This window comes from Trachurus trachurus, assembly GCF_905171665.1.
Source record: "Trachurus trachurus genome assembly, chromosome: 3".
In the NCBI taxonomy this organism is placed as follows: Eukaryota; Metazoa; Chordata; class Actinopteri; order Carangiformes; family Carangidae; genus Trachurus; species Trachurus trachurus.
The window spans coordinates 12,382,157-12,404,066 of record NC_139893.1 but is presented as its reverse complement, the minus strand read 5'-3'; the positions used below and the strand labels follow the sequence as shown (position 1 = coordinate 12,404,066).

The 21,910-nt window shown below is 41.4% G+C and overlaps 1 protein-coding gene across 1 annotated transcript; it reads right to left on the bottom strand.

Moving 5' to 3' along the window:
- Nucleotides 1-8,657: 8,657 nt before the first annotated feature.
- cmtr2 (cap methyltransferase 2) lies at nt 8,658-12,066 on the bottom strand (the record flags this gene model as incomplete). Its single annotated transcript, XM_083969301.1, has 2 exons — nt 10,789-12,066; nt 8,658-9,734 (listed from the first exon to the last, which is right to left on the bottom strand). The coding sequence occupies exons 1-2, from the start codon at nt 12,052-12,054 to the stop codon at nt 8,658-8,660; spliced, it is 2,343 nt and encodes a 780-aa protein (XP_083825427.1). The 5' UTR covers nt 12,055-12,066.
- Between the last annotated feature and the right edge of the window lie 9,844 nt (nt 12,067-21,910).

Genomic DNA, 21,910 nt, shown 5'->3' with positions numbered 1-21,910 from the left:
TGTTTATGAATGGAAAACACCTGCCACATGGAGAGATTTGTGACCCCAAATCTCTCTTTTCCCCTTCGCTGAGTTTTTAATTTTTCCCCACAGAGTCCTAAGCTGTATCTACAACCTCAAAGCCGTTGCTGTAGCCTGTAACACAAATGAAAGTTGGATTAATTAATTCCTTCCTCCCATGGATTTTTTTTCCCCGACTGTACATTCTCCTTTAGGAAGGTCTCGAGGATTAATGCAAGAATATAGAGCAGTATATATTTATCACTTCAGACGTTATCTGCAGCAGTCACAGTTTCTAAAAGCAGGAGTGGGTTATCTCGCAGTATTTGAAGTCGACCCATCATAGTTTGGCTGGATTACATCTCCCCAGTTCTATTTTTTTTTCCTTATCTACGTCCATTTTCATATTTCCACTAATACTACAGAAAACAGCTGAGCTTCATGATGATCAGTAACCGCTCCGCAGACCTCAGAGCAGCTTTGCTTTGGATTTCAAAAGCCTTCAGCCATGACAGCAACTTCTCGAACCGCTCTCTCCAAGGCTATTAACACAAATTAAAATGTGTTGTTTTCATATTTTCTCTTGTTTATAATGTAAAAGTCTGGTTTGTGTCTACCAGATGTCATCTCTTCTAATTCAGAGATTGATCTTTCCCTCTCTGTGCTTTTTTAGATGATCCATCTTTCGTCTCTGAGCGGGACAAAGGGGGCTCGTTGTCAGACAACAGCTGCATCAGGAGAGAGCGTTTTCTCGTTTGCATCGCTGCAGTGTCGCTGTGACAGAGAGCAGATGTTCACTCTGATTGCTCAGTGGTGTGTTTATTTCTACTCGGCTCCTCATCTTGTTGGAGCCGAAACATAACTGTCATCCTCCACATTTATCCTGCAGAAAGACTCGCAGCACTCACTATTTCAAAATCGCCCATCCTTTAAAAGCTGTACATGTATTTACCCGTCTGTCGTGATGTTACGACGACTCCGGAGAAAAGAAAAAAGATCACTGATGTGATGTGATTCATCAATATTGTGTCAGATTGTGTCAATTATCTAGGTGGAAAAACAATGTGGTCTAATTAGTCCTAAAAACTTTTTTATTGAGCTTGTTTGGTGTAAAAATGCTTTTTAATAAACTGTCAAACAACACACAGAAATAATAGTGAAAGTACTGCAGTGTTATTCTATCCTCAGAACTGTTTTCATTATTTCATGTATCAATCAAATGATCATTGTTCGTTGTAGCCTATGACATGTATGTCCACAAAATAGTTAGACACATATTCAAACTACTTTTTGTCTTGTCAAAAAGATATTGGAAAATATATATCCTTAAAAACTCAGACCACAAGTATGGTAGCAGTTCATTTCCGATATTTTTGCTTAAAAACTGACTCAAACGTTTAATCAAATATCAAAATTGCAGCAAATTCATTTTTCTTAACAGGTTAATTGATCATTCAGCTAATTATTTTAGCTCTAGGGGGCAACACTCTTTTCACTTCTCTGAGTTAAAAACCAAACTTTTATATATAGTAGGGAGGTTAAGCGACTTTTGACTTCAAGTCATGATGCAAAGGTCCCCTTTGGCATGGAAGTACCTTAGGGTCATACAAATAAATCTATCCAAAGACACAAGTGAGATCACACTTTGTATCCGAAATAAACACGTTTTTAAAATGCCTTTTTTTAATTGAGAAAACGCATGTTAAAAGCACATTCCATTTAGAATGTCCATAGAAACTACAATGTTTAGGCTCCTGGATGTTATCTACAGCTTATTTGTGACACGATTGCAATATTTCAGGATTGTTTCTCAATTTGAATGATGAACAGGGATCTATTGCCTTTCAATCTTTAGGGCGGACTCACATAGGAAGCCTAAAGTCCAGCCAAGACATTCCATTATGGCTCATTTGAAATAAGAAATAAAGATACTGTAACATCATGAGATAGATAAGATGAGCATTAACAAGCATTCACAAAAGTAAAAATCTACCAAAATAATGAAGCTTACCAGTTTATCAACATCACTCTAAGGGAGGATCTTAGCCCCCGATACGGTGCAGGTGAAATAGGTCAGTCCTAATCATATGCTTTATGTGGGAGCTGTGAACCTAAACTTCCCTATATGTATATAAAAGCTGAACATTGCTTATTAAGGGCGCTCTACACTAAAATTTGTTAGTTTACTTTAGGAGCACAATGTAAAATGATTTCAGCATCAGGTTATAAGCCTTAAATAATGTACAGGGTCCAATGTGACCCATTTTTACATTTGAGAACAGTAAAAAACATTTTTCCTTTGACTTTAAGTTGACTTCTAATATGACCCAGAATGGGTCATACATGTAAATTCAACTTTTTTTAAATCAACATACACAAGCAGGAACTAGTTCTAGGTAGGCTTATATTTTGACCAACACAATATTTGGCTAATTGGTCTTTCCTGACACTACTGTGGTATGAATTACATCTTATTATTTAACTACTTGTAGGCTATATTTGTTGCACTCCGTCTGATGTTCAACAAATCAGTATCAGTATAGTTTTATTAATGTTTTTACATTAATAAAGCCCAATATCCTGTCACACAAGCAGCTCCATGTTGTCTCAGAAGCTGTAGATCTCATCCAGGAGCTGAAGGCATCAGGGGATCTGCATGAGTTTATATGGACATTCTAAATGGAATGTGCTTTTAACATGGGTTTTCTCAATTAAAAAAAGGCATTTTAAAAACGTGTTTATTTCGGATACAAAGTGTGATCTCTCTTGTGTCTTTGGATAGATTTATTTGTATGACCCTAAGGTACTTCCATGCCAAAGGGGACCTTTGCATCATGACTTGAATTCAAAGGCCTATTTTTTGGGCTTAACCTCCCTACTAATAGGCTATTAATGTTACATTTGTTGGTTAAATACCCAAACGATTTCATACATCTCACATAATTTACATTAAATTTCACCAAACAAGTTGTTTGTTACAATAACAATAATATTCGTAAAATATGTTACAATAAAATGGTACTGTAGGCTACTGCTGTTTGTGCATAAGGTGAAGTTTTGTCATAGTTACCATGAATCAAATATAGCAACAACAGATACTAAAATGAGATATTACTATTGCATCTGTTGTGCTATAGGACAAAATTAGCTGCATACATTGCACATTTTGTTTTGTTTAGCTATGGCTGCTTAGCTTGGGGACAAGGATCTGATACAGTTTCATCACCGCCTTATCAGCTGTGACCGAACAGCATGTGTTATAATCCATGCATTTTATAGCGTGGGGATGAATACTCATGCATACAGAAACTGAAGCCAAACAAATTGTATAATATAAAACATCATTAAACAAATGACATGCACACAACACCATAAGGACTGTGGTTTAAAACTAAAGAGATTTGTTTACACAACTGCAATGACAGAACAAGATGGCCTTTTCCTGAGCTAACACAACATTTTAAATTAGGCTATGTATCAAAATAATTGAGCAAACTTGTGTTTATTTTTGTGACTATACAATCTTTTGCAAATGGAACAGATAAATAATCAAATACAATAGCCGAGTGTAGCTACAGTTTGCAGAGGATTAGCCGGCATGCTAAACTAGCTCGTCTTGCTAATAAAGCTAATATCACACACCAACAATATATCTTGTGAAACCAAAATCACCAGCACACGTCTGTAGGCCTACACCTGTTCGCTATCTAACCAGTTGGGTAAATGATCACAAACATTAGCAATCAAGACACAACAACAAACCTTTGGCCAAAGCTAATGTTACCCACCTGATGAGCAGAAACAGATCAAACTCCACATCCGTCTCTTTATACTGTAGGCTACCTCTCAACTCTCCAAGGACAGGCCATAGTGACCGCAGCATTGGGCTTCTACCAGATCTGGTGGTCAGAGCACTGTTAAAACCATAGACATTGATATGATGAGTAAAACATTCATGTAAAGTTTTAAAGCAGATATCAGCTTCACGGCCGTTTCGGCTAATGCTGCGTTCAAGGCAGGCTTTTGAAACCGTAAGTTACAGCTTCAAGTCACAACTACGACTTGGTAGCGTTCCAGGTAACCCGTAGCTCGTGTTTTTACCATCCTGTTGTCTGTGAAAGTTCCCTATAACGGCCACTCGTAACTTCCGACCCGTGAACTCGTACCAGATCGAACTGGTATGACTTCACAGGAAGGAAAAACACAAAGTACGAGTTTCTTTGAACGCACCATGAGTTAGCAGCCCCCGCCCTTGTCAGGCATCAATTGGTCCTCGTGCTACGTCACCACATTCACGCGCATCCCTTGGCTGCACACACAGCCCTTCATGCCGTTCTCTCTCCTCATTGGATAACACTTGTATCCCACAAGGAAAATTTTCTCCTCGGGTTACAGCAGAGCAGAGTGACGGAGAGACTCGTGTTTAGGCTGAAATACTTCATGTAAGTGATTGCTGACGGAAAATAGGACTATTTAGGACTTATATTAACAAAAACATTCCACTGATATCTGCTTTAACCTTTGTCAGACTGTGTTAGGACCTTCTCCATGTACCTGTCGTTCGTGGTGCAGGACAGTCGCAGCAGGCCTGAATGTCTTAACCCGTCCAAACGTGCAGTACTCATCACTGGAAACCTTTAACAATGGTAGTAGGCTATTCTACACTCTGTTGTTACTGCAACACTTTTTTTTCTTCTGAGCTTTAACTCTTTCTTGGTAATTCCTCTATCTTGACAATAGATTTTACATTGGGGAATATATTCCACCATCACTTTGCTTTGCCCTCACAGCTTCACCTTCAATCTGAAGTAAACTTTATAAATGATGCACCTTTACAAACTTTGGTTTCCAGGTTCAGTAGAGTGGAAACATTTATTAAGACAATGCTCCTTCTCCTGCCCAATTAAACCTGCAACACTGTCAGGTCACAGGTGTACCATCTGTAGTGGGACCACTACACCTTTCGCCCGTTTCCCACAGGGCTGCTCCTTTGAGAGGTGACTCGACTCCCATCCCAAAATTGAGGACTTCAGACTTGACTCAAAGAAAACAAGAATTGATCAGGTTTGACCTGTGTGAATCCTGGAGCAATGAAGAAATTATTGGCACAGGACAGGTCTTGCAAATCTGTATCTATTAGGTTTACTGTTCACCCTTGGCAGGATCGAAAAACATTGAGTTTACTGGTCATTTTAACACGATGATAATGTTTTGAAAGTCTGTTCTGCTGCATCCTGCTTTGTTTTTCTCCACTACACAGTTTAGAGTAGTCAAGAAGAAAGATATCTCCTCTTAGAACAAGATCAGAGACAAAAGTCTGACTGAGCTGAATTCCTCTGATGAACACATCCTGCTCTGCAGGGAACACCACTCTCCCACAAGTTAATGCCTGCTGCCTTGTTTTCGCTGCATAATGAGAGTTTCACTTCACCTGGTGTGTCAACATCTTTTCTATGTAGACAGCAGAGCAAGCTGCGAGTCTGCATCAAACAAGAAAGGATGAGAATACAAAAACACTGAGGGCTTTACTGCATTTTATAACACGAATACTGACATCGGTAAAATGTGTTAAAATGCATTATGTTTAATTTTCCTCTAATTTACTGCTTTACAATTCTTGATATGGATTTGATTAATTATTGGCCTGACTTTTGGCCACATTTAGCATCTGAGTTATATTAATTAAGTCTCTAATACCCATGATACCAACTGACCTCACCACATTGTCATCAGTCTATGTATATATAGTGTTTGATCATAAAAACTGTTGAGCAGTAAATCGATATCAATGGTGTCAGAGTTAATAATAATAATAATTGACCAGTTTTGTAGGTCAACAACCTTTTTTTCTGGAAGCAAAGTTAAACAACTTAGATTCAGCTTCAGACCTAAATAAATTCAAACTGAGTTCACAAGTTCAGCATCACATCTCTTCATCCACACAGATTGGACTTTATTCAATATCGGTGTCACACATATTGCTTTGCTGGTGTGTGTGTGTGTCTATGAGTGTGTGTCTGTAAAGGCCATACCGGTGACAGAGGAATATTGCACTGAGGAAGGATTACATTCCTGCTACACAAGACAACCCAATCGCTTGAGTCAATCACACACACTCACTCTCTCTGTCTCACACGCTGCACTGACATTTTCAAGTCTCACTGTGTCCAGTTTTCTTTCTCCCTCTCGTCCTCTTTTCTTCGTGTAAAGAATGTGAAAGTCTCTTAAATATTTAACGTGTATTAATCTGTGTCATTAATATTAATCTGTATGATTTGTGGGCCATGATGTAGCTGGTGTCAGACAAACAGGGAGACATATTAGTGGAATATGACTTGATGATTTGCTCTCTAATCCATTTTTCAACTGTGTAATCCACAATATCACAAGAGCAGAGAACTGAGGTTTTAATCTGAGAAAATGAAAACCTTGTCGGTAACCTTTGGTGATGAGTGCTTTTTTACCCTTTTTTTCAGGCTGACCCAAAATACCAACCTGTAGTAGATACGGCCCAAAGGCCAAAAACCAATAAGCTGGGAACAAGTGGTGTTGACCAGATTAGATATAAATATCCCTGATTTGACCGACTAGAAAGAGTTTGTAGCGTTTTACTTCTGTTTTTATGTTTAGACGGTATTTACTCTTGTTTCATGTATAAAAAGGAAAATTGTTAATGCGAACTATTGCATTTATTACAAAGTTTGGATTTTTCTGGTTCATAAAAACAGTTTCACATTGATGATAACTTGGGCCGACTTCTTATGCATCAGTTCTAGAGGCAGATTGTAGATTTTGATTCACTTTTATTCATGTTGATGTGTATATTATTTCCTGTTTGCTTTGTTTGGGATATTTGAAGTCAACATACGGCACATCGGGTCAGTTTTCATCAACAGGTGCCGAAGGTGAAATCATGCTGCAGGAGAAACCGTGTGAATAAAAATACCTCAGTCTCGTTATTACCTCCGGACAAATGTTACACTTTTGTTCCACCAGTGGAATTAATATAGGAAATGTTTGAAAATAGATCTGAATCAATAAAATAAACAAAGTATCCTCCAGTGAAGCTGCAAGAGGACAGCGTGTGCTCAGGATCTCAGAATAACAAAGACAGTTTTCACCCATTTTTGTTTATCAAACAGGGACATGGGACATCTTCCATAATAAGAAACAAATTTAGCATATGATAATCTGTGTTCTCTCATACCTGAATATTTAATTTTTTGTGTGGTTTCTAAAAACATTTTAACAATATTGTGACATTGGAGCTTTCAGGAAACTTTGACTTCATATCATTTGTCAAAGCATATTTTTTATTTTTCTATTAAAATAAACTCTTATACTCACATTAAAAGCCAGAGATCAAACATGAAAAGTACAAATAAACAAAAAGCATGTTTTTATTGAAGCTAATATATTTATTTTTTCAGTAGCTCCCTAGTTGTATAAACTAAGCAGTAAAAAAGGCTTTAGTGCCCTCAGACTGTCCTTTTATATAGAATTTAATTGGCAGACAGGAAGCTGCCTACAAGCTGCACGATAGCTGAAAGATAAAGAGAAATCTCCTCAACGTCCTGGGATGAACTAATGTGTTGTTAAAGACAACAGGCACTTGCGGCTAAACTCGAGGCTCCGTGCGATGTGGATTTCAACACAAACCATCTGTGACTGACAGGAGGTTTGGTTTGGTGCTGAGGTTTTGGGCCGTTGTTTGTTCAACTTCCCCTAAAATCCTCAGCGAATTTAGTCACGGATGAGTTCTGCTGATCCAGCGCTGGAAATAATAAGCATCTTCATGCATTGTCAGTTTTTAATATCAGGCAGACATGTTGTCACCAACAGGTTGTCGATTTCCTGTGTCTGTAGCACCAGTACAAATGAGAAACTAAATTGGGAACTAATTTGTGAAGTTAAGGCTGAATTGCTTTTAAGTCCAATTCTTTAATAACCAATAGTATATGGTTACTTTAATGCCATAACGTTATATGTTATCGTATATCACTAAAATACGAACAAAAGTCTGTGGACTAAACATTTTGCACATTGTTTGAATGAATCTGTTTGTGTGGAGATGCTTTGTCCTGAAGAGTTGAACCCTGATGGCCAATAGTAATGCTGTTATGACCACAACAAATCTTATTTATTGTCTGAATGGCTTAGGGTTAAATTTTATTTTTGCTACAAACTGCATAGCAGTTTCCGTTTGCCATCTGGTTTTAATTCATAAAACTTTTCAGTAGTACATTAATCTAAAAGGTGTAGCATCTGTTTAATGTTCGTCTTTGTTACAATATCCTACAAAAGTAAAAAAAAAAAAAAAAAAAGCATCGACATATTCCGTTAAAGGGGCTATATGAACATTTTTGCTATCGCTGTGTCATAGTGTGACTATCAATCAGACTGTCAGCTATCGGCAGTTGAGTTGCATTGTGGGTAATACAGGAACCAGGAAGAAAAATGCATCAAATAAAAATAAAGATATGTTTGTTTCAGCTGAATAAATGTTGATCCTTTTCCCCCATTAGTAGTCCAACATTGTTACAAGAGTGTGATGTTCATCTGTGGATTTTCAGTTCTCACTAATTGACTGCTGTAACATAATGACACAGATTCTGAAATCGCTGCTTGTGAGAGTCGCAGCTCAACCACCTGCACGACTACGACTGCATGAGCAGGTGCAGCTTCTGTTGGATGATTTCAGAGTTCATAGTCCGCAGGAACTCGGTCAGTCCTCCGCTGAGCAGCTCCTCCATGGGAACAAACTGCAGCACCTGTCTGTCCCAGCACGACTCACTCCTCCTCCTCTCACCCTCCTCCTCCTCCTCCTCCGCCTCCTCCTCTCCTCTCCCCAGCCGACTCATGCGGTCGTGGACGTCGGTGAGAACGGGGAGGATACGAGCGGCGGCTTCGGGGCAGAAACCGACGCACACCAGCACCGTCCCGACGACGCCGGAGGGGGGCGGACACCTGAACGTGACGGAGCGAAAACACACATGCAGACACAGCACGACCGCTGCCGTGACTCGGGTGAGGGCAGAGAGCACAGGCAGCAGCAGGGCGTCCCCAGAGCTCAGGGTCTGCAGGGACGACACAACGCAGCCCAGGAGCTGCTGCTGGTACAGCGGCTCCCCATCGTGCAGCGCGACGCAGCCTCTTTGAGGAAACGAAGGCTCTGCAGAAAACGTTAAGACTAAATCCCCAACTTGGCCCTCGCAGCCGCCCCACACTGAGCGGCTGCCAAACACCAAACACCGGCTCTTCTTTCTCTCCCCGTCGCCTGTGAGGATGAAAGATTCTGCAACGCTGGACAAAATGGAAGCTGTGCAAGCCACGTGGCAGGAGTCACAAGGAGGCACACGAGCCCACCAGTCCACGGCGGCGTCCGCCAGCGCTTCGTTGAGGTGGTTCAACAGTCCTCCCTCACAGAACGGAGAGTTTCTGAGAGCAGGCAGCGCAGCCCCGACAATAACGTACCAGGAGCCCACGTGACAGCCGGACAAGGGGCCTTCCAGCGCGGCGCCCGTCCCCTCGGCCTCGCTGCAGTGTCTCTGTATCCAGGCGGCGTGGTAACCCCTCTGGACGCGCTCCCTCCAGGTCAGCGTCTGCAGCTCCCTCCGCTCGTTAAAGGAGCCTGTTTGCTTCTTCTGTCCCAGGGGCCGGCCCGCCGAGACGCTGCAGCAGGCGGGACTCACCGTGTTGCGGGAGATCCATCGGCTCCGTGGAAGAAAGCTCACCTGCAGTGCACACAGAGAAACATGATCAAGTTCAAACGTACGGAGAGTTTTTGAAAACCTGAGACAAATATGCAGTTATTTTTAGCCGAGTAGAAGAAAACTGCAAACAGAACAGACAAAGGTTATGTAATCCTCAGACCTGCAAAAAGTTGCATTGCACATCACAGAGGAAGAGTTAACGTTTTTTATACTTTTAAAAGTCAAAATTGAAATTTCACTCATTATCTACTCACTCTCATGTCGACTAAGGGCTGGGAGAATTTTCAGAGTCCTCCGTGCCTTCTCTGAGTTACAGCGGGGCTCCGTGCAGCACTGCATGTCCATATGACGGTAGCGAACGGGGCTCACTTTCTTCGTCCAAAAAGACACACCACAAAACATCCAAATACCTCCATAGTGCTCGTCTGTAATGTCCCTCTTGTATTGAAGCCCCAATATGAGAAATTGTTCCGAAAAAAATTAAATAAGTCTATATTTTAAGCTTGTTAGTAGCGGAAGCTCCCAGTGTTGCTCTGCCGGAATCTCGCGCGATTTGCGGAGCCGTGAACTGGGTGTCGATGCAAATCGCGCAAGATTTGCATCGACACAGGCAAAGCAGTGAACTGAGACACTGGGAGCTTCCGCTACAAACAAGCTTAAAACATAGACTTATTTAATTTTTTTCAGAACAATTTCTCATGTTGGGGCTTCAATACAAGAGGGACATTACAGACGAGCAGCATGGAGGTATTTGGATGTTTTGTGGTGTGTCTTTTTGGACGAAGAAAAGTGAGCTCCGTTCGCAACCGTCATATGGACATGCAGTGCTGCGCCGAGCCCCCCTGTTAACTCAGAGAAGGCACGCAGGATTCTGAAACTTCTCCCAGCCCTTAGTCGACATGAGGGTGAGTAGATAATGAGTGAAATTTCAATTTTGAGTGAACTATCCCTTTAAGTGAAGAAAATGCTGAAGTTGATCTTTTTTAAAAAGTCATTCACTAAAATATGCGAAGAACTAATTAAGTCATTTGAGTATTTTATGAGTTCAGAGACTGAGCTTTGACTCACGTCCTACCTGGAATCGCTGCAGGTATTCGTGGGCCATACAGTCCCTGACGCGGTCGAGCCGCTGCCTCTGCTCCGAGCTCATGCCTCCGAACAGCCGCAGGTTTTCCGTGATCGTCTCCACCTGCAGCGCGTGGAAGTACGAGCACACGTCCTCGTGCTGCTTCAGAAACGACTCCGGGAGAAGCGCGTTGGGGAAGAGCGCCTCTCGGTCGGCCAGCCGCGGTCCGTAATTGCGAATGAGCTTCGACAGCAACGGCCTCACCGCCTCTTTGCCGTCGTAGCTCAGACACACGACGTAGACCTCGGAGTTGCCGGCCTTGCTGGTGGCGGGTTTGACCACGCTGACGGAGCGGAAGCAGCAGTTCAGCAGGTAGAGCAGGCACACGGAGGAGTGTTCGTACAAGGTGAACATCTTCAGCACGAAGGACCCGCCGGGGCTCAGCAGCAGCAGAGCGGCCGCGGCCTCGCAGTAGTGCAGCGACGCCACCAGCGCCTCCTGCTCGTCCGGGTTCTCCTGGCAGTCGAAGCTGCCGTCGGCCGTCACGAGGTCGACCCGCCGCATGTTGGACACGAACACCTGCAGCTCCAGCAGGTGCTTCTGGATCATGATGTTGCCCGTGTTCTCCGAGCCGAAGAACCACCAGGGCAGCGTGTTGGCGATCAGCCGGTCGTCCGCGATCGTCGTGCCGCCGCCGTTGGCCTCGTGGTACGGGTTGAGGGTGTTGGCGGCCCAGCTCCAGTCGCAGTAGCGCGTCGACTCGCTGGTTTTGACGTAGTGGTTCAGGGCCGTTATGAAGGCGCCGGGGGCTTCGCACAAATGGATCGTGTTCAGCTCGCCGCTCCGAAGCGCCTCGTCCGGAAGAAGGAGGTCGAACGTGCCCAAGATCTCGTAGAACTTGCACCAGGCCTGAGTGCAGATCTCGGGGTTGGCGGCGGAGCGCACGGCGGCGATCACCTTCCCGGCTCGATTGGTGGAGTTGGTGTGTTGGTGCCAGACCTGCACGTTCTTGTCGCTGAGCCGGTTCTTCACGGCGTTCAGCGACGCCTTCAGGGCCTGCAGCCGGCCGTGCGCCTCGGCTCGGTGCTTCAGAGCGGCGTTCGCCTCGGGGACGCTCCACTCCCCGTTGTTCGGTTTCACGTAGGTTTTAACTTTATTAAACTGACCTCGGATCTCGGTCAGTGTTTCTGCGTCCGGCGCCACCATGGTGTTAAAATGCTGCTGCTGCTGCTGCTGTTTGCCGACTTTCCTCCTGGTCCCATTGCCCGAGCTCATCCTCCACACCTGTTGTCGACCAAACAGAGAGGAGTTTATGCACGCACACAATTAAAAAATCAATTTCCTGTTTAATCCAGCAGACGGCCGCTGTGACTGTGGCGTTGATGTGAGGCGCTGCTGCTTCCACTTCCAGCATATGGCACAGAGCGCAGACTCGATCCGTAAGGGAAGGGAAATCTGCAGACACTACATTTCTCAGTGAATTATATCAAGGCTCAGCTCTGCAACCCTTTACTTTCTCTACATGCATGAGTGGTGCTGAATTACTAATGTCAGCTCGTTGTGATGTGGTGCCCTCAGGCAACAGGACGGGGCTGTAAATACTGGTGGTGATTACCCCACCAGGCTGGAGGCTTCACCCACACACACCCACCTAAAAAACACACAGTCACGTCTGAATTCATTCACCACCACATGACGACTACATGTTGTTTTAAAGGGATAGTTCAACATTTCAACAAATTGGCCCATTGCCATAATCCCTATAGTCATAGCAGTAGGTTCGTTACGTGTAATTGTCGGTGCAAGCTATTTTTTAGAACGGCGGAGCAGAGCCGCAAGCTGCTCAGAGCTACGCTACGGAGGCTAATGGGATTTCTTGGTTTCCCTCATCAAACTCATCAAATACACAATCCAACAACTCCAAAACGCTCTGGTGGACAAGTTGTGACCTGCACATTCACCACGCTATGAGATAATAACAGAACAGAGTTGTTTTCGAGGCAAATGTAGAGACTACTTGCTGAAAACCTGCCCCCGACGGGAACGCGCATCAGCGGTTTTGCATGAATTTACCTCTAAAACAACTCCATCTCGTAACTTTACGTTATTATGTCATAGCGTGGTGAATGTGCAGGTCACAACTTGTCCACCAGAGCGTTTTGGAGTTGTTGGATTGTGTATTTTATGAGTTTGATGAGGGAAACTAAGAAATCCCATTAGCCTCCGTAGCATAGCTCTGAGCAGCTCGCGGCTCTGCTCCGCCATTCTAAAAATAGCTTGCATCGACAATTAAAGGTAACGAACCTACTGCTATGACTATAGGGATTATGACAATGGGCCAATTTGTCAAAATGTTGAACTACCCCTTTAAAATATTCCTGTTGCTGCACAATGAATCTCCACAATCTGTGAATCTATTGGTGGAGCCTTGAGCTATGAAGCACTTTATCATGGTTTCTGGTTTGTGTGATGAAATGTTACTGTATATATGTGTGAATGGACAAATAAAGAAACCTGAACCTTGACTCTCGGCATCGTCAGCTGTTCATGACACGAGCTGAGGAAACACAAACAGCCTGAGCTTGCAGCATAGTAGTAGTAGTAGTAGTAGTGACAATGCATCTTTGACATTATTGATCCCCACAGTGATGAGAGGGGACACAAGAACACGCATGGTCGAGTCGAGTCGTCGCAAACTAGATTCAAACCAGTCTGTGATGGTTTCCTGCCTTTTTTTCCCTCCATGTGGAACAAATATGTGTAATTATTGAGCAATTTCTAATCCATGACATAAAAATAATTTACAGTCAGAATCATATTAACCCCTGAGCTAATTCTCTACTCAAGTGCACATGATTTAGATGACTACACTGGGCAGGGGGGGAGCGTATCTCTGGGTTATTTCTTGATTAGTCTGGAGTGACTCAGTGATGGATGGCAATAGACGGCATATAGGTAATGACAGCACATTCATCAACGATCCATCGTAAATCACTCTGATAAGCAAGCACTGCTGCTGTTTATGTAAAGTCGTCCGTTCGGTGCCATTTGTAAATGGTTCGGCTGTTGTTAACATAAACTAGCAAAGAAGATTTCACTGTTTCTATTCAAACCATGAAAGAGACACAGAGGGACAATAAAAAAAAACAGTGAGAGTCAGTTTCACACTGAGTGATAATTAATTACATCTGCATGTATAATCCCAGATGTGTTGTAAGATTATAAAGACTCTCAGAGCTCAGAGCTGGGCTGTAGCTCAATAAATACAGCCCTCAAATAAAAGTCAACTTGAAACTTGAACATGAGCTCAAACTCAGCTACATATGAAAATTAAAATTAGTGATAATCTAACAGTTGATTAATTGACTTGTCGAAAAAAAATTATAACAACAGTGTTACGTAATACACCAAATAAAAAATGATACGAAGCAGCTTCACAAGTGTGTCCCTTGTTATAAATAACAAACAAGCAAATGACAGCCTGGGGCACTTTGTTGAGTAAGCATTTAGTTGAGCATTAATTCATTCATTTAAAAAAAAAATCCACATCATTTGATGTAAGAGTTCATATTTGTTTGCTGCCTGCACTAAAATCTAACCCCTTTTCTATCCAATCTAATTAATAATATCCAGTACAATATTCAGATGATCAAAACACTGCAATTTTCCAAAGATATGTTAAGGCATCTCCTGTTGTGACAGCTTTGCATCCATCTACACAGAGTCACATTTACACTATTTGATCATTTTGGCTCAATCTGGACAGTAAATAATGTTATAGATACATTTAAAAAATGTTATTGTGACAAGACATGTATTTTCAAATAAAGTTTTGTGAAAACCAATCTGGACAGTAAATAACTATAGCCTAATGTTAGACACATTTAAAAGATGTTATCGTGACATGTATTTTCATATAAAGTTTTGTGAAAACAACTCAAAAGGAAGTTTAAGTTATAGTTAATACTGGCAGCTGGGCTGGTCCCTGTCAAACTGGATATCAGGTACAATATTGATGACCACAGTCAGTAGGAAAACAATCAGTGTATCAATAACACCTAGCCTATATAGTATGCTAAGGAAAACAGGCTCTCTATGTAGCTGCATGTTTTTGTGGTTGTAAATTACATCTCAAAGTTTCCCCCAAATGATAAATTTTGCTTCTTGTTGTTGGAGAAACATGAACAAACTTTAGTCAAATTAAAGTTTTCCTGCAGCTGCAGCTGAATGGGTCACTTCCAGGCAGCTCCGCGGTGCTGGAGGCCGAGCTGCGGCTCCTAAAACCGGCCCGTGTGTGAACTCGCTGGCGCCTCTGGTTCATTAAACCACTTCAGATTAATCTCACTGTGTCTGTGCCTCCGTCTGAGCAGCTGTGAGTCGACGGCACAAACACAAACAGCCTGAAAACAGCAGCACATTGGAAACTCACCGGTCAGCAGCTGATAACAGGAAATGGACCAAGCGGCACGTGACTCGGAACAACACTGCGCGTGCGTCCTGGCAGCTCGCGCGGAGCGTCATTTAAAGGCGTAAACACACATATAATTTCCTGCTGTATCGCCTCAAGTCAAAATCAGATAAGTGACATGAAAACAACAATGTTAGTGTGAATAATGTGAATTTTCAAGCTCCAGATGACTAATTCATTAGCCATACATAAATTATGTAAATAAACACGTGAGCCTCAAGGTTCATTTTGCATTAATATTCTTAATTCATCATTTTACTTTTATGTTATTAACAAAACTCCAATATCTATTTATTTTTTATTTATCGACCGATTAACTTTAACTCTTAATGAATCTGGTAGCCCTCTCAGCTCAGCAGGCAATGATCTTCTTTCTGCTTGTTTTTGGCACATTATTATTTTAAACAAACTAACAAACAACAAATTAGCTTTTCAAATCATTTATTCAACAAAAAAAAATGAAGAAATGAGTACACTGTTGGCCACAGAAGCTTGTATTGGCCTTTTTAACACTGTGCAGGCCAGGCAGTTTGCATATAGCCCAGGCTCTGGCATTGACTGGCTGAGATTTTATAACCATGCACTCATCCATGCAAAATTCCTTCAGCTGCAAGATATTTGTGGGTTTACTTGCCCGTTTCGAATTGGATTCAAATCTGGGCTTTGACTGGGCCAGTCTATAACACACCATTTCTTCTTTTTGAGCCATTTCTTGGTGGATTTGCTTGTGTGCTCAGCAACATTATCCTGTTGAAAGGTCCTCTTCAGTTCGACTTCAGCTTTCAGACAGATTGCCTCACATTAACTTCCAGCTCTCTTTGATATGATGCAGAATTCATAGTTGAATCAATGACTGCAAGCTGCCCCAGTCCCTGAGGCAGCAAAGCAACCAAATCCATAACATATCCATCACCGTGTCTCACGACCGGTATGAGGTTCTTTTCCTGAAAAGCTGTCTTTGGTCTGCAGCAAACATATTTACTGTTACTGTGGCCAAACAAAACAACGCCATCTTTGATTCGTCTGTACAAAGACCATTATTCCAAAAGGTTTCTGGTCTTTGCCGATAGGTTGACTGGCAAACTGCAGTCTTACCATAGTGTTCTTGTTGAACGCCGACCATGCAGGTCCAATTACTCAGTGTGTCTGTGTTGGTAGATTCATTCGCTTTGTCACCCTCTAACCCTGAAAGAGTTACCTGCAGATCCTGGAGACTTGTTGTTTTTAGATGTAGATTATTTCCCTCACAGATGCTGTTAATAGACACTGTTTCAAAAACGATCAAATGTTTGCTCATCCATATGCTGAAAAAAGAAAACAATTTCCATGGTGTGTAGCCCACTTCATTTTACGTACAGCCTGAAGCTACTTTATACAGAATTATGAGCCAAGTTTATCGACCTTATGTGAAGAAAAAAAAAAGTCTGAAATATCAGTTTGTTCCAAAAATGTTCATTACCTGTTCAGTCACTGTTTTAAAGGGATAGTTCAGCATTTTGGCACATTGCCATAATCCCTATAGTCTTAGCAGTAGGTTTGTTACCTTTATTTGTCGGTGCAAGCTATTTTTAGAAAGGCGGAGCAGAGCCGTGAGCTGCTCAGCGCTACGCTACGGAGGCTAATGGGATTTCTTGGTTTCCCTCATCAAACTCATAAAATACACAATCCAACAACTCCAAAACGCTCTGGTGGACAAGTTGTGACCTGCATATTCACCACGCTATGAGATAATAATAGAACGTTACCCTAACTCTAACGTTATGTTAGTTGTTTTTGAGGTAAATTCATGCAAAACCGCTGATGCAAGTTCCCGTCAGGAGAAGTTTTTCGGCAAGCAGTCTCTGCATTTGCCTCGAAAACAACTTGGTCTCGTAACATCCCGTTATAGCGTGGTGAATGTGCAGGTCACAACTTGTGTTTTGGAGTTGTTGGATTGTGTATTTGATTATTTTGATGAGGGAAACCAAGAAATCCCATTAGCCTCCGTAGTGTAGCTCTGAGCAGCTCGTGGCTCTGCTCCACCGTTCTAAAAATAGCTTGCACCGACAATTAAAGGTAACAAACCTACTGCTATGACTATAGGGATTATGGCAATGGGCCAATTTGCCAAAATGTTGAACTATCCCTTTAACTTCTGGTAATTTCATTGTCAGATTATCACTGGACATGCACATACATGGTTTATTGCTCAATTAGTGACATTTTATAAGAATAATAATACATTTATCAGACACTTGAAGATAATGTCTATATAGATGCAAGTGAAAAACCCACATTTTTGTTTATTTGGTAGAAATCACTGGCTGTTGAATAAATACTATGATCCTCTATTCTACTGGATTTGTGTGTATGTGCATATTTTCAGACAGATTATCCACAGTGGACTGATCTGTTTCATCATGTTATATAATTATTAGAGCTCCCGAGAGTATGAGCTGATGAAAACTGACATTTGAACTACATTTTAATGTTTGAATGGGCTTCACATACTGTTTGTATTTCTGCATTTGGTTTTCCCCAATCTACCTCATACAGTAGATCACATACCCTGCCATTTTAAAGTTAATTCAGACTAAAGCAAGAAATTTGTGACTGCATAAAAACAGGACACTCACAGGAGTCTCATTCATAAATAATGGACATCGGGGATTTCCAGGTGCAATTAGGATTTCCAAAAATGGTCGGTGTAAACATTTTGTCCTCAAATTTACAGCTATATCAGTGACACCTCTTGTAATATTAATGTGCACATTATGGAGTTGTAAAATTCCTACAGTGCTGCACAAATCCAGTATCTCAGACTTTGTTCTGTGGAGGACAGTAAGTTAATGAATGTCCTCTTCTGGTAATGCAGGTATGAGTTTTACTGATTAATTATCCTCAAACACAAATAATTTAGTAATGTGTTGCAGTTTAAGTTGTTTGTTGTGTTTAAATCTAAAAAGAAAATACAAAAAAGTGGATCTCTGTTCTAAGACCAACAGAAATTACATACTTCCTTTGGCCAGACTCTCCAAGGGGGACTCGGAGAGCTCTACTGAGTTTACAGTTTTACAAATCAAACCCAACAATAATTTATATCAAAGCAAGTGGGGTTTTAAAGGTCATGTGTGGCTATGAAAAAAAAAATTAAATGTGTTGTGCAAATGGGGAGAGAGACAGATACAGCCGTGCTCTGTGTGTTACATTATTCCTAAAGGGCATGCAGCCACTCTCCAGCTCCCTCCAACCTTCAGCTCACATGGTCTCCACTAACAAACCAAATGTGATGCTCAATCAGCGACAGAGTCCTGTGAACAACAGACACGTCCTTCACATCGACCGTAGTGTAGATCGCTCCTTTCAGACACAAGAGAGTTTATATAGAAAACTGCATCAGTGCTATTAGTAGTAAGGATAAAGAATATATGTCCTTCATGTCCATACATTAGTTTGGTTCACCTATGGCTGAAGGTTTGAGTGTTACGTTGCCTTGACCTCATCTGACCCTCTAACTGTATCACATATTTTCCTATGTATTCTGGTGGAGTGAACCTGAAGGGCACAATAACATAATACGCCAGTTTTGAGTGGAAGAAAAACAATACGCTTTGTTATCTTCCCAAAATATGAAGCTACATAATACAGTGCGGGGAAAAGTGCCAGAATTCACGCTGCTGTGAAATCAGAGGAGCCGGTGTCTGTGTCAATAGCAGCAACTGAGTTTAGTAGTCCCCAATGGGCCGGAGGTGGCAAACGAGAGGACGACAGTATCTATTCCTCATCACCCATTAGTGTCGAAGGAAACCGTGATCGTTCGTATAATCAATACTTGGTTTGAAATGTATTCAATAAAAGATATTGCCCAATACTTGGAAAGAAATGGTGAGTTTAAACAGAATTGTGAGAGAAGATAAAAGGCCTCATGAGCTTAGGTCACAGGTCACAGGTCAGTTTATGACATTCACATGACATCTCATATTTTACACAAGTTGATTTTTGTTGAACTTTCCAGAACTCATTCTGCCATTTAGATCATAAATACTGCTACTTTTTTGCCCCATGCTATGAAACTGCTCTCTTCAAATCCTCTTTAACCTTCCCGGTGTCTCATCTACTTCCTTTTACTAGGCTTTTTACAAAAAATATCTGCAAAATATATATGTCAACATAAAATGATGTAAATAACTGTTTTTTGTAAAACACTCATTCATTTCTGTTTGGAAGATACTGAGGTCATCCATGCTGATTGATTTGCATGTTGTTCATGTTCATGGATAACAGCAGTGCCAGTGTTTCTCTTAAGGCGATAGTATATATAGAAACTGAAGGATGCTGTGATGTTTTTGCACATATTCTGTTTGATGCATATATTTAACTTCTTGGTTTCACCTTCAGGAGTTACTGGCAGGCATAAAGCTTATACTGTCATCTTCACTGATGAAATTAGTTTCTCTTTGGGGATTGATAAAGTAATTTGTATTGTATTGTATTGACTTTGTGCTGCCTCTGATGTTGCAGGTCTGTCTCCTTGACCATGAAACTTTTCCTCTGCTAAAAAAAAGAAAGAAAGGCAAACAACACTCATGAGCAAATGGATTCATAAATAAATACGTTTTGTTGTGCTTTATGGAAATGTTGCTCGACACAAAATTCAAGTTGTTGCATGTGGAGCGTGTTTAAACCTGCTTACCTGTATTTTTAAGAAGAACAGCAGGTACGTGCCGTTCACTGCTGCTGCTGCTGGTGACAAACAGTCGGACGCACCAGTTGTTTCACTGATGTACTTGTCATTATCAGTGAGATTGCAGTCTGTCACATCAGCAGATTAATGTTTGTGGTGAGCAATGTCTCAGGTGTAAGTGCCTAAGATTAGAGGACACGCTTGTTAATGGTACATGTGATGATGTAGAGTCTTCTTACACCTTTTGACTTTGTTTGACATTTGACTTATACTCACTGCACAGCATTATTACTGTATCCCGTGTCCCACGTCTCGCTTATTGAGACAATGTCCTGCATTTGATTATCTAATTACGTAATAGTTACTTAGCCAAGCAATAACAAGTAATTGCGTAGTAATAACAAGAAATAGCTTAGAAATAACGTAAATTTCATAGTAATTTCATGTTTTTCATAAAGGCAAAAGATTACACATGCTTTTCATGCTTTGAATTTTTTGGGAAAGGCCAGAATTTTTCTCCACCAAGTCCTTGCAATTTACCTTTATTTCTTGGCTATTTCAACACAATCAATCGTTATTTCTCAGCTATATCTCTCGCCATTAGCCTACTATGAAATTGACGGTTATTTCTAGGCTATTTCTAGACATTATGATACAATTACTTGTTATTTCTTGGCTATTTCTTGACATTATCATATAATTAGCGGCTTGTAAATTAAAGAGTTACTCAAAAATGTTATTGACTGAAAGCATTAGCGATACATAATATATCAACGCATAGGCCTGCTAGTAGCCTGTATGTTTACATCACCACACACCACAGTTAATGGAGTTTTATAGTGTAATTCAAATAAATAGAAATTGCAAACGTAGCAGTTTTTTTTTTGTTAGCATGCAGTTGAATGTGCTATTCTGTTGTTATGGCTCATTTGTTGAACTAAAGACCATGGTGAAAAAGATCACCATAAGTGCATGTATTGTATCATTTTGATTTAATTTTAGTCTAGATTTGCTGCTCTCACACGTGTGCAAGGTGACGGGGGCCTCTCCTTCACCTGAGCTCATTGCCACGGCAGCGATTATCCCACAGAGTTCAGCCCGGAGGTCAAAGATCTGCTGTCACCACTTCAATAAAGGCCGAGCAGCACAGTGATGGATGCATGTTATCTCCATCATGATGATTTCTGCCTGCTGGTCATAACCTTGATGCATAGAAAACAAGGTCATACACATGCACGCACAACTATGTTATCCGTGCTGTAGACATTGTTAGACACTTGCAGTCGCAACGATGACACAGAAACGTCCTTTTTCCTTTGTGGTTTGTCAGAAAACGGATGGTTATCTGAAAATTAAATGGGAGCACAATTGTTTTATCCCATTATTAGAACACCAAACAGATTTCAATTGCATGGTAGTGAGGGAAAACACACGCGTGCAAGTACACACATGTACGAACACACAACAGAAATAACATGCAGCTGTCCGTTCTCATTCAGGCCTTTTGCTGATGCTCTTATCAAGAACAATTAAACGCTTAAAAGGGGACGTCGCTACAAATTGCCATTGCATTAATTAGCTCTGCAAGAAGCCTACATTACACGTAATCTTTCAATAACAAAGTGGCTACAGGGGACAGCATAATAATGAGGACTGGAAATGAGTTTTCAGAGGCCGAGGAAAATGAAAAGATACTGTAATGCAGAGAGTAATGGATGATTTTAGCCATGCTAGCGGCGACACATTAGTGATGGCAGCATCAGTCAGTTGGTCGGTTTGGTCCAAACTAAAAAACCTCAGCAAACAGACAATTGGATGGACCGTCATGAAACGTGAGCCACGTATTCATGTTTCCAGTAGCTCAGTGTTTAAGTGTAATAACCAACTCCTCTAGTGACACTGTCATGTCAAAATGTATTCTGCTTCTTCTGTTCTTTGGTTAAATAATATAAAACATATCTATAAATGTTACACAATTTGCAATGTGCTAAACTAAAGAT